The sequence below is a fragment of the Solanum stenotomum genome, chromosome 10, assembly GCF_019186545.1.
Source record: "Solanum stenotomum isolate F172 chromosome 10, ASM1918654v1, whole genome shotgun sequence".
In the NCBI taxonomy this organism is placed as follows: domain Eukaryota; kingdom Viridiplantae; phylum Streptophyta; class Magnoliopsida; order Solanales; family Solanaceae; genus Solanum; species Solanum stenotomum.
The window spans coordinates 48068538-48090751 of NC_064291.1; the positions used below are offsets into that span (position 1 = coordinate 48068538).

Genomic DNA, 22214 nt, shown 5'->3' on the forward strand with positions numbered 1-22214 from the left:
TTTTCTGTTTGAATGCATACAATAATTTGTATCCCATTAAGTTAATATTACTAATCGATCATGAACTATATGTTCAAATACAACAATATATGAATACAAAAGTGAGATGAAACTACAAAGTTATAAATACAAAGTGAGATTGAATATAAAGTTGTGAATACAAAAGAAATACTCCCTTCATTTGAAATACAAAGTGACTTTGAAAGGTAAAGTAGGCACATAAAATACAAAACTTGTTGGTATACAATTAGGTTGAATACAAAACAAAAGAGAAATACAAACTTGTTCACATATAAATTAAGATTGAAATACATAATGAATGTCCAATAAAATACAAAATTGTTAGCATATAGTTAGGATGAATACAAATTAAGAAGGAAATACAACATGTTGGTATACTAATTGAGATTGAAATACAATGTAAAAACAAAAAATGTAAAACTTGTTGATATATAGATAGAATGAATACACAAATAAACTGTTGATTCAGACATTGTAGACAGACATATGCTTTCCCCAAATCTAAAACCCTAAAAGCAAATATAAATGTATTAAAAATCAAACAAAATAAACATATGAATGAATTTGTTGATTCTAATAAATCTGAAATATTAAAACGAAATAAAAAAAAATCAAAAAAAAAAATTGTTTAATCTACTAAAAATCTAAAATACATAAATTTTACATGAATATGTAAACAAACTTGCATAAAAATCGAAAAAATTAACGGAAAATTCATAATATGTACAATTCAAAATATAAATCATAAACGGTGATATTGAAAACAAATCAAAAGAAATCTAAATAACTAATTGAAATACATAAATATTAGATGAATATGTAAACAAACTTGCATAAAAATTGAAAAAATTGACGGAAAATTCGTAATATGTACAATGCGAAATATAAATTATAAACGGTGATATTGAAAACAAATCAAAAGAAATCTAAATAACTAATCGAAATGGATAATGGAAATTACCTTGCCAACCGAGAAATCTTCTTGAATTAATAAAGAGATTTCGTTTAACAATAACGAAAATTTCTTGATGAACAACAATTTAGCACCTTGAAGAAAGATAAACTTGAAACGTGAAAGGTGGGAAAAAAACGTGAAAGTTGGGGAAGAAATGCAAATGGTGATGAAAAAAGGTTAATGGTATTGGTTTAATTTTTTATTTTCACTTTAAACGGTTATTGGTATATAATTTGGTCCAATATAGGACTCTTTCCATAAATAAAATTAATTTAAAATACTAAAATCTGAATACATATTATTTTATAAAAATATTGTCATTCTGCCATTTTAAATAAATATTTTAAAGTGTTGTTATTTTGACTAATTATGTTAGGTATTATGACTTAATTGCTAATTTTCCCTTAAAAGTTATGATATTTGAGTTTGAATTTGGTAATAGATATTAGTAATATTTGATATTGAGTATTTTTCGAATATTAAAATATTTACTTAATAAGTATTGAGAAACTTACATAAATATACTATATTAAAAAAATATTTACCATTTATAGCAATACCATTTTTTTTCACTTGTTCACTTTTAATACATTTATAAAGATATAAAGTTTTAATACATATCAGAGAACAATTTATAGAACACATATAATACAAGTTTTATTGATGGATAATACATTTATTACACATTTTAATATACTTATAATACAATGTGTCAATTTCTTAACAAACAAACATAACAATTTTTTTTTGTAAAAACAGTTATAATACACATATATTGTATACATAATTAACTTTTAATACATATTGCACATTTATTATAGTATTGTTATGTATTGCTATAAATGGTAATAAATAAAGTATCGCTAAAATCAATAATTATTTATTAAAAGATACCCGTCCACATATTTTTTTCAAGAGAGTATTATATATCAGTAGACCCATCGATACAAGTTCAAAAAGAAAATTAAAGACTGAACATAAACAACTCTTATCTAGAGGCATTAATAAAAAGAGAATGGTCATTTGATTTTACTCTTTTTGATGATGCTGATTGCTTACTTCTCATTAACCGTACAAAATGATACGATGTTGACAATATTACAATGTATGATATTCTTTAGTTACTATTTACTACTACATGACATTGCATTTGATTACAAAATATTAGAATCTCAAGAGATTAGACACAAATATTTCACTAACAATTTACCTTGGTTGTCCATATTATTTGGGTACATTGATTTCTAATTCCTTAACACATATGTCTTTTAGTTGTGTCAATATTTTTTTATGTTCTCTTTATTTATTGATCTTCTATTATATTATATCTTCATATTGAAAACAAAAATAATTATAATAGCTGTATTAACTTTATAACACAATCAACTTCAACTTCAATACAATATTATCGAATACCATATCAATCGAACTTTAATTTATCGATTACTGAGCTAAAATTTAAAATGTTCCATATATACCGAATTATCAAATTTTGAACCAAATATCAAATGTCCACACCTAACCATAACATACTCAAAAAGAAACAAAAAAAAAAAACAGCATGCTTACCACGTGCCAGCTAATTCAATCAAACACATCTACTAGTAGTATCTTTTTTTTCCTTCTACCTTCTCATCATCGTCGTCTTCTTCTTCTGCTGCCGGGTCCCCAACACTGTCTTTTCCGTCTTCTGCATATTCCTTACGATTCAAGCTCCCCGTGTATCAATATCCTTTCACCTACTACTTACTCTCTCTGTTTCCCTTCTACTCTACCAATAGATCCACTCAAAATTCAAACCCTAAACCCCTCAAACGACGTCGTTTGATTCATCATCGATCCAGGTTTTTGATCCGAAAATCCAAGCTGGAGCAGTTGAAGACAATTGGTAGGGAGCTCGCAATGGGCTCCCAAGGAGGATTTGGACAGTCTAAAGAGTTTCTTGACCTAATTAAATCAATTGGAGAAGCCCGATCTAAAGCTGAAGAAGATCGAATCGTGATTAACGAGATCGAAATTCTCAAGAAACGAATCATTGAGCCTGATATACCTAAAAGGAAGATGAAAGAATATATAATGAGATTAGTGTATGTTGAAATGTTAGGACATGATGCGTCATTTGGGTATATACATGCTGTGAAAATGACGCATGATGATAATTTACATCTTAAGCGTACTGGGTATTTAGCTGTGACACTTTTTTTGAATGAAGATCATGATTTGATTATCTTGATTGTGAATACTATTCAGAAAGACTTGAAATCGGATAATTATTTGGTAGTTTGTGCTGCATTGAATGCTGTTTGTAAGTTGATTAATGAGGAGACTATTCCAGCTGTGTTGCCTCAGGTGGTGGATTTATTGGGGCATTCAAAAGAAGCTGTTAGGAAAAAGGCTGTTATGGCACTTCACCGGTTTCATCAGAAATCACCATCTTCTGTTAGCCATCTTGTCTCCAATTTCAGAAAGGTTCATTCTTTTGCAGATTTTTTTTTGTGTTTTATAGTAATAGTTGAACTGGTTGTCCAGAATGCATTGTGGAATACATGTATTATTGAGGTAATTTGGTGCAATCCAGCATAAGTTATACAGAAATTCCTGTACTATTATTTTAAGCGAGTTAGAATGTTTTAAAAGAATACATGTCCAAGCAATAGTTGGATAAGAGTACATAGAGAAAAAAGATGCACTTGAACTTATTAGTTTAGCATGTGTTTTCCCTTCTCTAAATTTATCCTACTGGAAAAAAGTTATGAAAAATTACTAGTGTTTGAGTTCAAGATTGGGACATAGGAGGATGCAATAGGACATGATCCAAATGCTGTAAGTTTTTTTTCTACTAACACTTTATGTTCTTTTCATAACGATAATGCCCCGGCCAACTTGCATACACCTTACTATTAGTACAAGTACCGGGTAACTTTGCCGACCAAGGCATTGGCAGATAGGCAGAAATCGCTTGATTTTCTAACACTTCCTTTTTAAGCTGCACAGTGGAGAGAGAATAGGATCTATTGATGTTTTTAATGATTTTACAAAGCTCCAGAGGATATTAATGACCTTAGTATGGTGTTGTATCAAAAAAGAAAGAACTGAGGTGCTGGATAAAATTATGAGAAGAATGTGGAATTTGCCAGTGATAAGGATATAAGTGATGAAGTAGATAATGAACTGAAGCATGTGCACATTGAATGGCATGCAAATATTGTTTAGATGCATTTGAAGAGAAAATAGATCCCTTTTATGGCGTAACTGATCCTATTTGTTATTTAACAATTATTTTTGTTTGCAGAGGCTATGTGACAATGATCCTGGTGTTATGGGCTCTACGCTATGCCCTCTTTATGATCTTATCTCAGAGGATGTTAATTCTTATAAGGATTTGGTGGTCAGCTTTGTAAGCATTCTAAAACAAGTAGCGGAGCGGAGATTGCCCAAGAGTTATGATTATCATCAGATGCCTGCTCCATTCATTCAGGTATGCAATCAAAATTCCAGTTTGATCTCTTGCTGATATGTACACGAATTTTCTTTGTGAAAGTTTAAAGCTGGAAAGGTTGTATTTTTACGTGTTTTGTCTTGATGCAAAGTTTCTCTCAAATTATGGAGTGGCCATTCAAGTTCATGCTACCATCTTACTTTCTGAGGGTTGGGCCTCTGATTTGTCTGCGCTGTTGAGGTTCAAATTCTTTCATTCCAATAACAAGTCTTACAATAACTATGTGTCTACACCTTAGATCCAAACCAATTGGGTATGCTATATGAATCCTCACTATCATTTAAGCTTATTTCTTATCATCATCATACTAAATAAAATAAAAGTGAAAAATTAAGTTAAATATTAAACCTATTGAGTAGCTATCAACTAATCACCTGTATGGATCTTTTTTTTTTCCATTATGCCTTATCTATCTATAATTAAGACCTCATTTGTTTTCATTAAGATTAAGACATCATACTCTGAATGATTAAGTTGTTGTCGAACACTGAATGATTAAGATGGTTTTTTTTTAATAACTGAAAGTGCATAATTTATTTGTAAATATAGAAAATATACATTTCAAATAAATCAGTAATTAATACCCTTCGGGGTGGCCCAGTGGTTTGGGCTTGGGACTTCCATGTTGGAGGTCTCAAGTTCGAAACCTCTTGCCAACGAAAGCAAGGGGTTTGCCTCCTGGGTCGAGCTCATCGCACCGGGCTTGCCTAGTGTGGGTTACCTCTCCTATGTGGTTTGCAAGCTATTGCATAGGAGCGGGGTTTTACCCTGTGCGCATCCAAAGGGTAGTGGCTGCGGGTTTCCCTTGTCATCAAAAAAATAAATCAATAATTAAATATTATAAAAAATATAAATGTAATAAAAATCATGTGTGGTTTGCGAGTTATTGCACAGAAGCGGGGGTTTTACCCTGTGCTCCTCCAAAGGGTAGCGATTGTGGGTTTCCCTTGTCATAAAAAAATGTAATAAAAATATAATCATTACTTGATTTGAAAAAAGTAACATTAGTGATGTTTGAGATGATTTGTAGTAGTGGTGGTGATAATTGTGATAGTGGAGGTGGTTGATGTTGTAGTGATTGACCTGATGATGGCGGTTAGTAGTGGTTGTGATGGTGAAGATGGTTGATGTTGGTAGTTGATGGTGATTGTGGACGATGTGTGGGTGGTAGTTGGTAGCGGTGCTAGTTGTGATGGTGGAGGTGATTGGTAGTAGGGATGTGATGGCAATGGTGGTGGCAATTAATATAATTATGATGATAAAGTTGGTTGGTGTGGTATCGACTGACAATAGCGGTTGATAACGGTGGTTAGTGGTGGTAGCCGGTGGTTGGCGACAATGGTGGTGTGACTGTGACAATAGAGGTGATTAGTGGGGGTGACTAGTGATTGTAGATAGAGTGGTGGTGGTTAGTGATTGTTCAAGATCTTAATGATTTAGACTTATCCAGATGAAGAAATGCTTAAATTTTAATTTAAACAAATGAACTTAATGGCCTAAGATTTGAACCATTTTGGTTCAAACAAATGAGGCCCAAGTCTGTAAGGAAACACCGGAAGAAACCATTACAAATTCTTTTAATTGTTATGAAACTTAAGCATAAAGAGAAAATCACAATTGTATTGAAAGTCCGATGTTTCTTATATACATTAGGCTCCCAAAAAAGTCTCATAATTCTTCTTCTTTTAATGAGATTGCCAATATGTATACACAATATGTAGCGTAAAGAGTTTTCGAAGGGAGTTTGCAGTATAAAACTTAACATCTTATAAATAAGTCTAGGAAGGTTTGTTTTGGAATATTATACTATCTTTTCATATGGACCAACTATTATTGCTTAAAAGTCAGATGGAGAGAGGTGTGTTTAGTATTCTAAACCACAAGGGAGGTTATTGTACAAAGGTAAACCAGAAGGGAGGTTGCTGAAATTATCCCTAAAATTTATCATCCACCTATGGGATTACACGGGGTATGTCGTCGTTGTTGTATTTTCAATTTTGTTGAGTTACCTAAGATCAATTTGTGGTATAGTTTGTCCCTTGTGAATCTTAATCTCTTTGTTTTTATTATTTGTGATTGTCTTTTCTTGGCTTTCTATTACTTTTTATTATTAGTGTGGTATGTCGTTTTCTATTGCTTTTTGAATTAATTCACCTATATAAAGGTGATGAAGAACTAATCACTTCTGCAAGTCAACAAGTAAACTCATGTCCATTTGCTGGCAATACATTGACTTTAGGGTCAAAATAACTTAAAGGCAAGTTCTACATTTACCCGTTTTAAACAAAAACCCTTAAAAAAGGCAAGTTCTACAAAGTGGTCGCTGGATCAACTTTGTTGTATGAGGCGGAGTGTTAGCCAGTCAAAAACTCTCGTGTTATGGAAGTTGTGGAAATGAGGACGCTAAGGTTGATGTGTGGGCACACTAGGAGAGATGAGATTAAAAGTAAAGATATGCAGGATAAGGTAGGAGTGGCCTCGATGTAGGATAAGATGCAGGAAGGGAGACTAAGATGGTGCGAGCATGTGAAGAGGAGATGCATGATGCCTTATTGCAGAGGTGTGAGAAGTTGACTATGGATGGTTTCAGGCGAGGTAGAGATAGGCGGAAGATATTGAGGATAGTGATTAGACAAGAAATGACGCAGCTGTAGCTTACCGAGAACATGACCTTAGTTAGGAGGTTGTGGAGGGCATGGATTATGGTACAAGGTTAGTGGGCAGTAGAGCGTTGACTCGCTTATCCTTCCATACTAGTAATCCTAGTATTTCTCGGCTCGTATAGTTTCTGGTCCATTGGTTTTTATTACTATCTAATGTTGCTTGTACTTCGACTATCACATTTTTTTTGTAGTTACTGTTCTTTCTTTTTTTTCTTCGAGTATTTTGTCATGCTTTCTGTAGTATTTTGCTATGATCCCTCGCCTCAGTTCTTTCATTTTTTGTGCTGCTTTGATTTGCTTTGCCTTGAGCCGAGGCTCTATCAGAAACCTCCTATCTACCTCCCAAAGTAGGGGTAAGGTCTGTGTACACTCTACTCTCTCTAGATCTCACTTCTGGGATTACACGGGGTATGTTGTTGTTGTTGTATGTCATTATAAGATGCAATTACACTATGCTTTTTTTTTTTGGATGGAGGTAGAAATGTTGACATTGAGGAAATAGAAAAGGGGAGGTTTACGAGTTTTTGAGAAAGATAAACTAGGAGGGTTAGGACCGTATAGGTCAGCTTTCACAGTGTCTTTCCCCTCTGGAACTAGAAGGAACCGATCACTCTTTCTTTCCTTTACCTTTTTTGTGCCAAACCTAATGTTAGTAGTTTCTTCATTTGTGCATGGATTGAGAGGGAAAAAATATGCTGCTGATTTCCTTCATCAAAAGTAATACTAGTCTGATACTAAGAACAATTGGGAGGAAAAGTAAAAGGCAGCGATATTCACATGAAAAGTTGTCAACTTGTTGGCTTAATACAATATATAACTTGTATATGAAAAACCAGTAGCTCACTGAATAAAGTAGTGCAAGCAATCTGATGGGGAATGTAACCATCATATTTGATCAGTGTTTATCCATTAATCCTCTTTATTATCTGTTTGTAGAGATTTGAACTGTTCCATTGGCTATTTCTGTTCTACATTTTTTGACAAGAAATGGGTCCCTACTTGTAAGCTCATTTTTTGTTGTTTTACATGCAGATCAAATTATTGAAAATTCTGGCATTACTCGGAAGCGGTGACAAAAAAGCCAGTGAACAAATGTATACAATTGTTGGTGACATTATGAGAAAGAGTGATTCATCAAGTAATATAGGAAACGCTATTCTATATGAGTGCATATGCTGTGTTTCCTCAATACATCCTAACCCCAAGGTTTTAGAAACTGCGGCAGAAGCAGTTGCCAAATTTTTGAAGGTTCGTCTTCTTCATCCTGCTGTGTACCTTTCTGTTGCAGTGAGAGTGCCTCGTTGTTAGAACTTAGAAGCTAATTTGTTCAAAATTACCTGGTGCACAGAATGATAGCCATAATCTAAAGTACTTGGGGATTGATGCGCTTGGTAGATTAATAAAGATAAGTTCAGAAATTGCTGAGCAGCACCAACTGGCCGTGATTGATTGTTTAGAGGTAAGAAACGTTATTTCTTGGGTCCTTTCTAAACAAAGGATATTTCAATTTATGGATCCACGACAATTTTAGCTTGTTCTTCCTGTTTATGCCTGCAATATATTGCTAGAACGTTCAGATATTCGATTTCAGCATTGCAACACCTTTATTTGCGATTGCATGCCTTCTTTTTTTTTTTTCTCTTTCTTTTGGACTGTATCATGTCAACCATACTATAAGTTATATCATTTCGGTGCTTTTCTATCAACAAATGCGGGTAAGAGCAATAATTAGTCTCTTTCACTTCATTTTTTCCTTTTTTGACATGCGTTAATTCAAAGAAGACCAAGGACCCTTCGGGGTAGCTCAGTGGTTTGGGCTTGGGACTTCCATGTTGGAGGTGTCACGTTCGAAACCCCTTGCCAGCGAAAGCAAAGGGTTTGCCTTTTGGGTCGAGTTCGTCACACAGGGCTTGCCTAGTGCGGGTTACCTCTCTATGTGGTTTGCGCTATTGCATAGGAGTGGGGTTTTACCCTTTGCGCACCCAAAGGGCGTGGGTTTCCCTTGTCATGAAAAAAAAGAAAAAAGAAGACCAAGGTGATTCCACCAAAAGAAGCAATAGACCTACGTTACGATGTCTCAATAGAATGGAGCCTCTTGGCACCCCCTGATTTCTTCTCTTACCTTAAATTGACCAAAAATCTGGAGTACTTTTGATCATCTTTATAGAGTGCTCAATTGCGTTGAGTACTAATATGGGTTTACTTCCGAAGGTTAATGCAAAAGACAGAGAAATGAAATCATGTATACTTTGCTTCTTTGCTTTTTTTCTTTTTGATTGGTATGTTGCTTCTTTCCCTATACGGTGGAAGCCAAATTTTCTTCTTAGGGTCTAAAATTTGGACCGTCTGTTTAACACCTGCAGCACAGAGTCTGCCCATATTTTATTAGAACCTTTTTTCGGTGAAATTGAACATTTTCTTTCGCAAGCCTTGGCACCTTTAAATAAACTTTGAAAGCAATTTCTTTTTTCCCCCCTTGCAAAGCCAGATTAAGAAACTCTTAGCGACAACTGCTGGAACTTTGGATTTTGAATAAGATAATTATTCATCTTAGTTATCACTGCACGGGTATATTGCACATCTTTAAAGTCCACATTTTGAGACAACATAGAACCAAGGGCTTATGGGCTTTTCTTTTAACCAACTTCTAAGTAGCTTTTGTCTTCCACAATTCCGGTTATTTCTTTACATTATGGCTAGTTAGCTACCTAGTTTGTTTTATGGTATATTTGGGTAGTACTGTATTCATCTATAACACTGAGAAGAAAATGAATTTTGGCTCGATTTATTCATTTCCCCAAAAGGAAAAATTTCCTCCCTTTTATTGTACAGAGGTAGCTATTAATCAATACGCTTTGGAAGATGGAGATGCTTTCTTTGATGTTTCTGTTTCTGATGCTGACCATTTTAATACAGGACCCAGATGACACACTGAAGCGGAAGACTTTTGAGCTGCTGTATAAAATGACAAAGCCATCGAATGTAGAAGTTATTGTTGACCGTATGATTGATTACATGATGAGTATAAATGATAACCATTCTAAAACCGAGATAGCATCCAGATGTGTCGAACTTGCTGAGCAGTTTGCACCGAGCAATCAATGGTTTATCCAGGTCAATTTAGTTTTGCAAATTAATTTTCCCTTAACATTTTCTGTATTGTTGTACCAACTACAGTGTTTTGATGTGCTTACAGACCATGAATAAAGTGTTTGAGCACGCAGGAGATCTAGTGAATTTAAAGGTTGCCCACAACTTGATGCGGCTGATTGCTGAGGGATTTGGAGAAGAAGATGACACTGCAGATAGCCAGCTGAGATCATCAGCTGTATGTCTTTTCAACATTTTTGGTTCTTTTTTTATTGATGAAGTAATGTGTTTCATTAACAAAAAGCATCCAATTTAGCCAAGGAGTCAAAAACATGTTCCAAAGATCAGTGGCTACTAGGCAATGCAAAAACAAATGATTAATATTTTCTGAGCTTTCCTTACACATGTAACATCTGTTGACCAATTGAAAGCCTCTTCTATTAAGTTATGCAGTGTTAGGCAAGCTCCCTTCGAAAATTGAAGCAGATAACCTTGGTTGGGAACTTGGTCTTCCAGATCAACTTCCATGATCAGATATCAGAATCTTGATTCTGCAAACTAAACTGCTTGTAACACTTTTTAACTGTGAAGTCGTTTCTGTTCCCCCCATCAGAATGTCAGGTGGATTCTCCACAATGGTATATTCCTCAATCCTAGTTAGTAGGTCCAGTAGACTTCCCAGTTCCCAATCTTGTATAGCTCTTCTGAGGTGAGTGTCCCAACTGTTGCCTCTTCTGTTGTCGTTATGTAGGCGTCTTTGGCATGAGCAATCTGGAAAATTGTGGGGAACTCCACCATGAGTGATAAATTGTTCAACCATTTGTTTTTCCAAAATATAATATGTGCACCAATTACCAGCTTTAAAGTGAATATTCTGAGAGAATTCCTGTCCCAGCTTGCTGATGTATTCCCATGGTCCTACCCCATAGGGTGCATTAACAATTTTGGAGCACCAGTTATCCAACACTCCATGCTTGACCTTGATGACCTCTTTCCAGAGGGTTGAGTCAGTAGCAGCATACCTCCATAACCATTTCATTAGTATACACTTGTTATGCATGCCCAAATCTCTGATGCCCAGACCACGCCTAGATTTAGGCTGAATAACTTTATCCCATTTGACTAAATGAAACTTGTGAGAGCTGTTTTTTCCTTCCCATAAGAGATTCCTTCTGATTTTGTCCAGCTCATCATCCACCTGCTTTGGAATGGGAAATAGAGGCATGAAATAGGTGGACATGCTATCAAGAACACTGTCAATGAGGGTTAGCCTACCCCTCCACATAGACAGATATTGCATGTGCCAAGACCTAAATCTCACAGTTCTCTATGACTCCATTCCACATCTCACAGTTCTTGAATTTGCCCTCAAGTGCAAGACCTAAATAGGTTGTAGGGAGAGAGCCTAATGGAGCATCCCAAAATACCAGATACCTCTTCTAAGTTAGGCGCATTGTTTACTGGATAAATTATACTTTTCTGCTTGTTGACATGTAGCCTTGATAGAGCCTCGAAAAGTAGCATGGTCAGGTTCAAATAGAACACTTGTGATCTGTCTGCCTCACAGAAAATTAAGGTATCATCAGTGTACAAGTGGGAGTCCAGGTGGGAGACATTGACTGTGGTTCCAGCATTTAGGCACACTGTTTACTGGATAAATGATACTTTTCAGCTTGTTGACATGTAGCCTTGATAGAGCCTCAAAAAGTTGCAGGGTCAGGTTCAAAAAGAACACTTGTGACTTGTCTGCCTCACAGAAAATTAAGGTATCATCAGCATACAACAAGTGGGAGTCCAGGTGGGAGACATTGACTGTGGTCCCAGCATTAGAACCAACCCTGAAACCCTGAATCCAGTCCATTTGTCTAGCCTTTTCAAGCTTATTACTGAGACCTTCCATGGCTAGAATAAATAGGAATGGTCAAAGTGGATCATGCTGTTTGATCCCTTATGTGGGGAGAAGAATGTCACAGGACCTCTATGAACAATTACTGAGTATTTCACTGTTGTGCTACAGAACTCGACGCATTTTATCTATCTACCCAAACCCCATCTTCCTTAGGGTAGATAATAAATAAGTCCAATTGAGCTGATCAAAAGCCTTCTCTGTATCCAGTTTGCACATGATACAAGGGTCACCACTTTTGTACCTCCAATCTAGGACCTCATTGACAATTAATGTTGCATCAGTTGAAGGAGCTGAAAGCCACTTGACTGGAAGGAGAGGAGGTCAATAATGATTTGCCTATGCTTGATGGAGGCATTTTGATGATTGGAGACTAGTTACCCCATTACCAGTATCAACCTTTCTTCTAGTAGCTTGGCTAGGATCTTATACACACTACTAATCAAACTTATAGGTCTAAAATCTCTAATCTCAACTACCTCCTTTCTTTGAGAATTGGAGCAATGAAAGAGGCATTGCAAGATTTGACCATATAACATTGCGGGTGAAAATGATTGATGATACTTCATTACCTCTGGCTTAATAAAGTCACATGACTTTTGATAGAAAACTATAGTAAATTCATTTGGGGTAGGTGCTTTGTCTGGTGCACATGACTGAATCACAACACGTACCTCATCTTCCTCAGAAACTTTCTCTAGTAGCTCACTCTCTTCTCTTGATATTCAGGCAACATCATCAAAGCTAGCATTGGGTCTCCATGCCTCATTCTCAGTATAAAGGTTCTGATAAAAATTCAGAATCTCTTCTTTGATCACCGCCTTATCCTCTGTTAGGCCAGTGTTCAGTCTGACTTTGTCAATGTTGTTATTCCTCTCATGTGAGCTAGCAATATATTGGTAATATCTTGTGTTCCTGTCCCCTTCTTTCAGCCATAAACTGATTTTTGCCTATAAGATATTTCTTCAGCTTTGGCCAGCTCCGTAAGTTCTATTTCAAGCTGACAGCCTTCTGCTTCTCAGGTTGGTATAAGGGTCTGTTTTCAGCAGCCTGATCTTTCGTGGAAAGCTCCTCCAAGGCCTTGTTTCTCTTTACATCCAACTTCCCAAAGACTTCAGTAATCCAGTTGCTAATGTCCTTGAGGTTTCTTAGTTTTTGAACCAGAACAAAATTTGGGTTGCCATTGCTCACATAGTTCTGCCACAAATTCTTTTTCATGTATAGGAAACCTTCATGCTTCAGCCACATATTTCAAATTCAAAGTAAGAAGGATTTGTGTCCCATTCACCACTCTCTAAAAGGATAGGCTTGTGATCAGAGACAGTGAGTGCTCTAGAGAGAGCTGTTTGCTTGACAGCTTAAAAGCTTTCATTGCATTAAGCTGAAATGATAAATCTGTCGATCCTGGAAGCTTGAGAGTTGTCTTCCCCCCTTGCCCAGGTGAAAAGAGCACCTTGAAGAGGTAAGTCTATGAGCTGCAGGTCCATTATAGTATCAGAAAATTCCCTCATAGCTATGGATCTGTTTGTGCAGTTGGTCCTCTCATTTTCAAATCTACAGACATTGAAGTCTCCTCCAATCATCCCCATTCCTCTGACTGATCCCAATTCCTGTCAGAACTCACTCCTTTCTGTATTTGAATGAGGCCCAGACACACCTGTACTGTATATGGCCAACTGAATTCTTCTTGTAGGTTCTCAAAGAAACAAGTGATTGAGATGCTTCCTGGGAGTGAGTCATTGCATTTCCATATTCTGTTATCCCAAAGGACTAGAATATCCCCCTATTTGATGCTGCATTGCTTTTTTGGCTTTATGGATACTGATCATTGTGATAAACATTACTGTCCTGTGCCTACCTTTTGGAATACTTCTTGTATATGCATTTTCCCCATGTATTAATGATTACCTTGCTCCATCTGTTAAAACATTACTGTCCTGAGCCTGTTTAATGTCTTGAATATATTTTATTTCTCTCAGATGGAAACTCTTAGAAGGCTAAGAGCTGGCATAACTTTCATAGAATCTTCTCAAAACTAAGTAAATGAACTGATAAAAAGGAAACGTTCCTATTAGTATTAACTTATCAAAATAAAAAAGGAAAACAAAAAAGGGAGAATATATGCTTAGATAGCTATTATGCTAGAAACTGGCGGCTTGTCTTTGCATTTTCATTTAAGTAGTATTCTAGGCTATAGTTTATTCTTTACCAAAAGGCTTTTGGTAGTTGAGGGGCTCAGGTAAATTAGTTCTAAGATTGTTTTAAAGGAACTTTTTTATGGTTTTATAAGGAGTCATTGGTCACTTTGTTAATCTATTCCCATTCTGGTAGCCTGAGAATAAGATAATGGTTGTTCTGTTATTTTGATTTGTGAGTAACTTAAATTGTGTGTTTACTTCCTTGTTTCTCCGTCTTGGCAAGATGAAAATTTGAGATATTCTTGTTGCAGATTCTGGATAAGCTTTTGTTTCTCTTTATCTTGCTCGTGTTGTAAATAATTGCGCAGCAGATATTGTTTTCGTATATCCTGTTTTTGCACTTCTAACAGATAACTCTTTGACTGGTTGCAGGTGGAGTCTTATTTGCGTATCATGGGAGAGCCAAAACTTCCCTCTGCATTTCTCCAGGTTTCCAAAACCAGTTGTCTCTCTCTCTTCTCTTCCCTCCATCTTTCTCTTCCTACTTGCAGTAACTAAATCATGTTCTGATCAGAACTCATGTCATGTGTAAATAACATTCTCAGTTCACCTCATCTGGTGCTTAATTCACAATTTTGTGAATTGCAGGTTATTTGCTGGGTCTTGGGGGAGTATGGTACTGCTGATGGGAAGTATTCTGCCTCCTATATCACAGGGAAAATAAGTGATATTGCTGAGGCACATTCAACTGATGACATGGTCAAGGTATGTGAGGTTCAATTACTGCTTTATATCAGCTGCGAGGTGCCTGCTTCTAGTATGACCTATTTCTGTATTATGATCCACTTGATCTTAAAAATCTAGTAGACAATTGTGTTGAAAACTCACCAAATGAAATGTATTCTGTTTCGAAAAGCTTCCTTAACTTTCTGGTTTTCCGAGCTGTGAACCCTCTTTGCCTTTTGCTCCTAATTAATTAGACACCCCTACTTGAGAGGATGTGATCTGAGCAACATGGGAGGATAGCCCCCATGTTTTGGTATGATTGTCCAGGACATCAGGTCCTAGAATTATGTGTTTAGATATCTGGAATTGATCTTTTTCACAATAGTGTGTGTTCTAAAAGTTGCGTGTTCTAGAAGTTATTTTCTTTCATAATGGTATCTGAAGACCTCCTGCTGTCTTGTATCTTTGGCATTAGAAGGTACTCAGGTGGTGGCAACTCGACTGTTTAACAGGATAGTACGAATATGCTCTTTGTAATTGATTTTTGATCTCATTACGGTAAATACCATATTTATCCATTATTGGAACTAGCATGATGGTTAATAGACTTTCCAAAAGAGCCTTGTAGGTACTTGTTAATGCTGAAAGTTGGTTCCATAACAGCAGGTTAAGATATGAGTAATTTATTGCATATGATTTTTTTGTCCATTACTATGTGTTCTTTGTTCACTTGTTGAGACAAGCAAAAGGAAATTGTATAACAGTACAAGCAATTTTTTCTCTGAAGGTGGATCAGACTTTCTTCTCTATTTTTCCTTGTTTCAGCAGCATTCTATATTTCTTTGAAGCAGAAATGCTGACAACTATTCATTTCTTCAACTGCAAGAGATTAGGTTATTTTGTTGGGTAAAGATGGTAAGCAAACAAGAAATCCTTTGAGCTATATCCTGGTCCTATTGTTAAAGGTATATAATTTTTTGGTATAACCAAAAAATTCCTGAGAAACTGTGGCGCATGGTTTGATACTCGGGTTAATGGACCCACCCTTCTACCCGTCTCCACTTAAATAACAAACTTTTGTCGGCAGGAAGGTTCGAACCTATGACCTGCACCAAACCCATTGCACTTTAACCACTAGACTAAAGCCTTGGGGGCCATTGTGAAGAAACGACTTGTAGCAGACAAAGCATGTGTAAAGTTGGTGTTAAGAAGTTTAATCTTTACCTTTATGGAACTAGGAAATTCTTAAATTTGCTCAAATACAGGAGAATATGTGTGAAGACAAATAGAGTTTTGATAAACTTCTCCAACTTATATTTTTGGTTAACAAATGAAATTATTCTTGGCAAGTAGCATTTTATGCATCAGGTTCTTCCTCATTTAGGAAAACCTATTTGTTACAGTCAAACTATTTAACAGGTTGTTTGTAATCTTTATGAAGAGTGTTAAAAGTCTATACAAAACCTTCACTGATGAGCTCTTAAAATTTGAACTCCTTATGGATTGTCTGTTCCTTTGTTGTAGGCTTATGCAGTATCAGCACTTATGAAAGTATATTCATTTGAAATAGCAGCTGGGAGGAAAGTGGACATGTTGCCTGAGGTAAGTAAATTTACCTTTCAAACCAGGTCAGTTGGTCTTTTTTTTTCCCTTTAGATAAGATTGATTTAGAGATACTAGTGTCTATCCCAACAGTTAGGCTGATAGGTTTTTGTTTGTTTTGCTGACTCCCCAGATCGTACCTTTTGGCATGTGATGTTATCTTCACCTGTTGGTTCCATTTTGAATAAACTCCCATGTTTCCTGTCAAAGAAGAGAAAGTTCTTAGCAAGGGAGAAAAAACATACCCATTTTTACAAATGCAGAATAATCACCACCAACAAGAATTACGCCTCAGTCCCAAACAAGTTGGGGAGGATAACCATCTTATTTAATTTAGTTTAATGGGCTTTAGGAAGTTCAGATTATCATTAAATATAAATTCTTAGAATCATAAAGCAGACTCTTTAGTTATTTCTTCTTTCTGGTAGAATCATTTGTAAAATGTTCTATTGCTGATGAGGAGCTTAATACTTCAAAGTTATATCTTAATTAAATGAGTTTCATGTGGGCAAGAAAATGAGAATGAACCGTGTATCTTTGTCTTTTCTCCCAAGGAATAAAAGAATCACATTGCCTTAATATGTATGTTCCATAAAAGATCATTTTAGTATTGGAATGGAATTTGCCCCATTAGAGTGGGATGGACAGAGGATTCATACAGCCAATCTCAACTACTTCTGGAATTGAGGCATATTGATTGATTGCTTTCTTATTTAAAATGAAACTGCTACCACCAATGGTTATGATGGGATAAGATAGGATGCCTCCACCCTTGACCAAAGGACTCAGGGTTAAGCCCTGAGTTTTTTTTGGTAGGGAGCTTTTCCTCCTTTAGTAGGTCTTAAACTGGAAATCCAGGTAAGTTGGGGTCCCATAGTGGGTAACTGACAGTCTGGGGAAAAATTAGTTGAGGTGTGCGAAAGCTGGCCTGGACACCATGGTCATAAAAAAAAAAGAATTGAAGAAAATCTACATACTATCTAACAAGGAGAGTAAATGTCTGAAATATCACTCCACTGAAGTCGGTAAATCGATGGACAGGGGAAGGGAAAAAAAGAATTATTTGATTGCCAATTTTATAAGTTCGAAAGACAAGTTCTTTGTTCATTTTTCCCATCTCATTTACTGTGAGAGAGGATGTGATGGTGGAAAAGCCTTGACATCATACAGTAAATAGAAGGATTAGTAATGTAAGACACCAAGACCAAACTCCCTTTACTTGTACCTTCTTTTTGAGTTTTTTCTGTTATTAATAAAATGAGCCACCAACTTTATCAACAACAACAAAAAAGCCACTAACCTGGTTCTATATTAGCTTTAAAAAAATAATGAAGGCGAATTTTAGGTTTCATCAGAAAAGATCTTGTGAGATTATCTATATAGGGAATGTCTCTGGAAATTTCATGAAGTTAGGGAAGGGAAAACATACCTTCAACCCTCTCTCTCGGTTATATGCAACAGATGTGCAAGTAGAAAGAATCAGATTTAACGAGAAAGGATGGATTAAGGATCCGTTTGGGGTCAACCTTGGGAACAACTGTAACCTTCAACACTAGGGGATAATGGGCTTTTCTAGTGGGGATGAGGAAAGGCAGAGGTAGGCCAAAGAAGTATTCGGGAGAGGCGATTAGACAGGATATGACGCATCTTCAGCTTACCGAGGATATGGGCTTAGATAGGAGGGTGTGGAGGTTGCGGGTAAGGGTAGAAGTTTAGTAGGTAGCCGAGCGTCGTCTTAGTATTAGCTTATTCATGTAGTCTTTGGCTTTTTATATCTGTTAGAATTTGTTGTTTGCTATGTTTAGGTGATCGCACCTTATTGTTGATGTTACGGTTCCTTGCATATATGTTCATACTGCTTTCCTATTTGTTGTCATGTTTTTCTTCATTGTCGTTTCTCCTTTCCATTATTGCTTTGATTTGCTTCACTTGAGCCGAAGGTCTTTCGAAAACAACTTATCTACCTCCAAGAGGTAGACGTAAGGTCTGTGTACACTCTCCCCTATCCAGACCCACTTTGTGGGATTTCACTGGGTATGTTGTTGTTGTTGTTGTATGTCTAAAAACAGGATAAGGGAAAAAATACAATGTATTGGAGTTTCTTGTTCAATGCTAGATTTTCTTTCAAACCCCAATATAAATTCCAGAGTGCTGAAGTATTGGCTCAATGCAGTGTCAATCATTCATTGAAGAGCTGTTAGCATCAAACTCAACAGATCTACAACAACGAGCATATGAACTTCAATCGGTTATTGGCTTAGATGCTCGTGCTGTTGAAAATATTATTCCAATGGATGCTAGCTGTGAAGACGTCGTGGTAAGGACTGTTTTCGGAATTTATTGAATGTTTCATGATGAAGGTTATTTCTCAAGTTATTAACAGGCTTAGACATATTGATGGAGTTGTCAGAAATTCATGCTTTTACTGATCAATTCTGTTATGAATTCTTCATCAATAGCAGATAGCTTTGTTTAATATACCTGGTTTCGTTATTCTTGTATCAGCCTGTTTGGCATTATCCCCCCATCCCTGCAAAATATAAAAAATAAAAAATAGTAAAAGTGAAGGAACTTATTTAACTATTTTTGGAATATGTTCTCAACCTGCCAGAGTACAATTTCTGGGGTAAAATGTGGGTCTTCTACCTTAAATGAGCCACAAACCATGGATCTATCTTTTCATAGCAGGCTTTATATCACTGATCTGCCTGGAACTTAAAAGTTGGCATGCTTATTTTTCGGATTCCTGGAGATGGCATTCTTCATGTTGGTGCTTCAAATTTATCCCTTAGAGCCTGTTTGGATAGGCTTATCCGTAAGTTAGGAATTCTAACCGTCTTTTAGCTTATTTTTGTCTTAAAAATAAGTGCTTAAAAACACTTTTTTATTTTACCCAAACACTACAAAAGTGTTTAAAAGCTATTTTGGCTCAAAAGCACTTAAAATAAGCCCATCCAAACAGGCTCTACCCTCTTTTCTCAAGCTACAAATACTTAACTTTCTCCGGGATGAAACTGAAAAATGTTAGGGTGCTGTTATTTCCGTGTTGTGGGTTTCATATTACCAACTTATTCTCTGTGGATGAGAGTGAAAGAGGTTAAGATTTGATGTTTCCACTTGCTTTTGTTACTCGAAAGATATGATTTAAGTTTACAGTGTCACAACTCACAAGGCTCGTTTTTTTGTTTTTCAATTTTTGTTTTGTTAAAACTTGAGGGCAACTATTTTGAAATTTTTCTGCAGGTTGATAGAGAACTATCGTTTCTCAATGGTTATGTTGAAGAGTCAATGAATAAAGGGGCTCAACCCTATATTCCTGAGAGTGAGCGATCAGGAGCTTTAAGTATCAGCAGTTTTAGAGTTGAACAACAACATGGATCATCGGGACATTCTCTTAGATTTGAAGCCTATGAGCTTCCAAAACCTTCTGTACCATCAAGACCCCCAGTCTCACCAGTATCCTCAACCGAACTTGTTCCTGTACCAGAACCAACTTATCACAGAGAGTTTCATGAAGCTGTTGCACCAAAATTTTCCGTGTCTGGTACAGGCTCGTCTGAAATCAAGCTACGACTTGATGGTGTTCAAAAGAAGTGGGGTAAGCAAACTTATTCCTCTTCCTCACCATCTACTTCAGACTCTGATACCTATAAGACTCAGAATGGAGCGACCCAGCGTGATGTACCAAGCAACTTAAGCTCAAAAACACGTGATGTATCTTACGACTCAAGAAGGCAGCAGGAGGAAATTAATCCGGAAAAGCAAAAACTTGCTGCATCCCTCTTTGGTGGTGTATCAAAAACTGAAAAAAGACCTGCTGCTGGCCACAAGGCATCAAGGCCAAACAGCCATACTGTAGACAAGTCTCATGCAGAAAAGAGTGGACCTTCTGATGGAGGTGCTGTAAAAGCAAGTCCCCAACCACCTCCAGACTTGCTCGACATGGGTGAACCGACTAGTATTAGTAATGCAAGTTTTGTGGATCCTTTCAAGCAATTAGAAGGGTTGCTTGATTTAAATGAAGGAACTGCAGCTCTAGGTTCCAGTAGTGCTACTAACGCACCTGATTTTATGTCTCTTTATGGTGACACTTCCTTAAGTGGGCAGAATATGGGAACGGCAGATCTCCTTTCAACTGGTAGTGGTGATGCAAATCTTATCCCTGGAATTTGTCATGCACCTGACAAGAATGGCCATGGGACAGGAGGTGCAGTTACTCTGTCAGCACAATTAAGTAAGGGACCAAATACTAAAGAGGCTTTGGAAAAAGACGCACTTGTGAGACAAATGGGTGTGAACCCAACAAGTCAGAATCCCAACTTATTCAAGGATTTGCTTGGGTAAAGTACATGACATGGCTGTATTTTGAAGTCTATTGAGGCCCTTTTGGAGAGTCTATGATGATTGATATAGATTTGTGTTGCTGGAAAGCTACAAGTACGTTTGATGGCCAAGCTTACAATTGAAAGTACAATTTGCAAGGAACTAATAGTTGTATGAGCCTGTGGTATATTTTATTGCAGTTGCAGGTGGGAAAGTTTTAAGTACAAATGGTTTCGACCAGTAGGAACAGGTGAGGCCACGTTAGCTTTTCACCTTGAGGTTTCCAGAGCAAAAGCTTGTCAAGTTTGGCGCAGTCATGACAATGGATTTGCCATGCTTTTCAAGTTGTCAGAGTTGTGTTTTATGTGAATTTTCCCTTCTGTCTTATCTTTATCGAGACCATTCATATGTTTTTTTGGAGGCAAATTGTACCATTTGGAGAGGTATTGTACCCTTATGTTAATGTAAGTAATAATCATTTTTCTGGTTAAATTGATACTGGCTAATATCAGTGGAATCTGGATACCATGACAAGGCAGCTAGTTTTGCAGAAGCTTTGTTGTCTTTAAATAATCTGCATATGACTATACAAGTCTTGTAGTTTCATGAATGAGCTCTGTATGTTTTAATCTAAAGCTCTTCACTTGTCTGCATTTATATGTATTGACTTATGAGAAGAATAAGAATCTTATTGGTTCTACTTCTAGTAGTGAATGCATCAAGTCCTGTTTTTTGTGTTTGTTAGTCGTTTGCAAGTAGAAAAGGCGTGATTCATTAAGTGAAAGACGCTAACCGAATAGTTAGAGATGCCGCAAGCTAAGATCATATAGCCTAATTGATCTGCAATATTCCAGTAAGTGAAACTATAAACCTTTACTATTACAACATACCTAGTGTAATTTTACAAAGTGAAGTTTGGGAGGATAGATGTACGTAGACCTTACTTCTACCTCCAGGTAGAGGTTGTTTTTTTTATATACTCTTGGCTTGAAAAGGAAATATAGAAATCATGACAAAATACTACAGAAAGGACGATGATGCATTCTGAACAAGAACCACAACAAGAGTAAATATGATAATTTAAGTACAAGAAGCTATAAAAAATAATAGAAATCGAGGGATAAGAAATAACGAGTAATACTACGACTATTGGTATGGATTATGTCTACTAGAATGGAAGGAAAGCCCCTTTGCTATTAAAGTTGGAAAATCAAAAGGAGCCATATGTTTTTTAGAAACAAGAAGTAAGATTTTACACTAACTGGTAATTTTGTGCAAAGTTAGTAGAACA

General features: G+C 36.3%; 1 protein-coding gene across 1 annotated transcript; it reads left to right on the forward strand.

Moving 5' to 3' along the window:
* Positions 1 to 2619: 2619 nt before the first annotated feature.
* On the forward strand, positions 2620 to 21632 carry LOC125841233 (AP-4 complex subunit epsilon). The gene is made up of 11 exons (XM_049520315.1): positions 2620 to 3445; positions 4269 to 4454; positions 8171 to 8386; positions 8487 to 8597; positions 10055 to 10252; positions 10335 to 10466; positions 14705 to 14761; positions 14921 to 15037; positions 16523 to 16600; positions 18774 to 18917; positions 19844 to 21632. The coding sequence occupies exons 1-11, from the start codon at positions 2879 to 2881 to the stop codon at positions 20942 to 20944; spliced, it is 2907 nt and encodes a 968-aa protein (XP_049376272.1). The 5' UTR covers positions 2620 to 2878; the 3' UTR covers positions 20945 to 21632.
* The last annotated feature ends 582 nt before the right edge of the window (positions 21633 to 22214 follow it).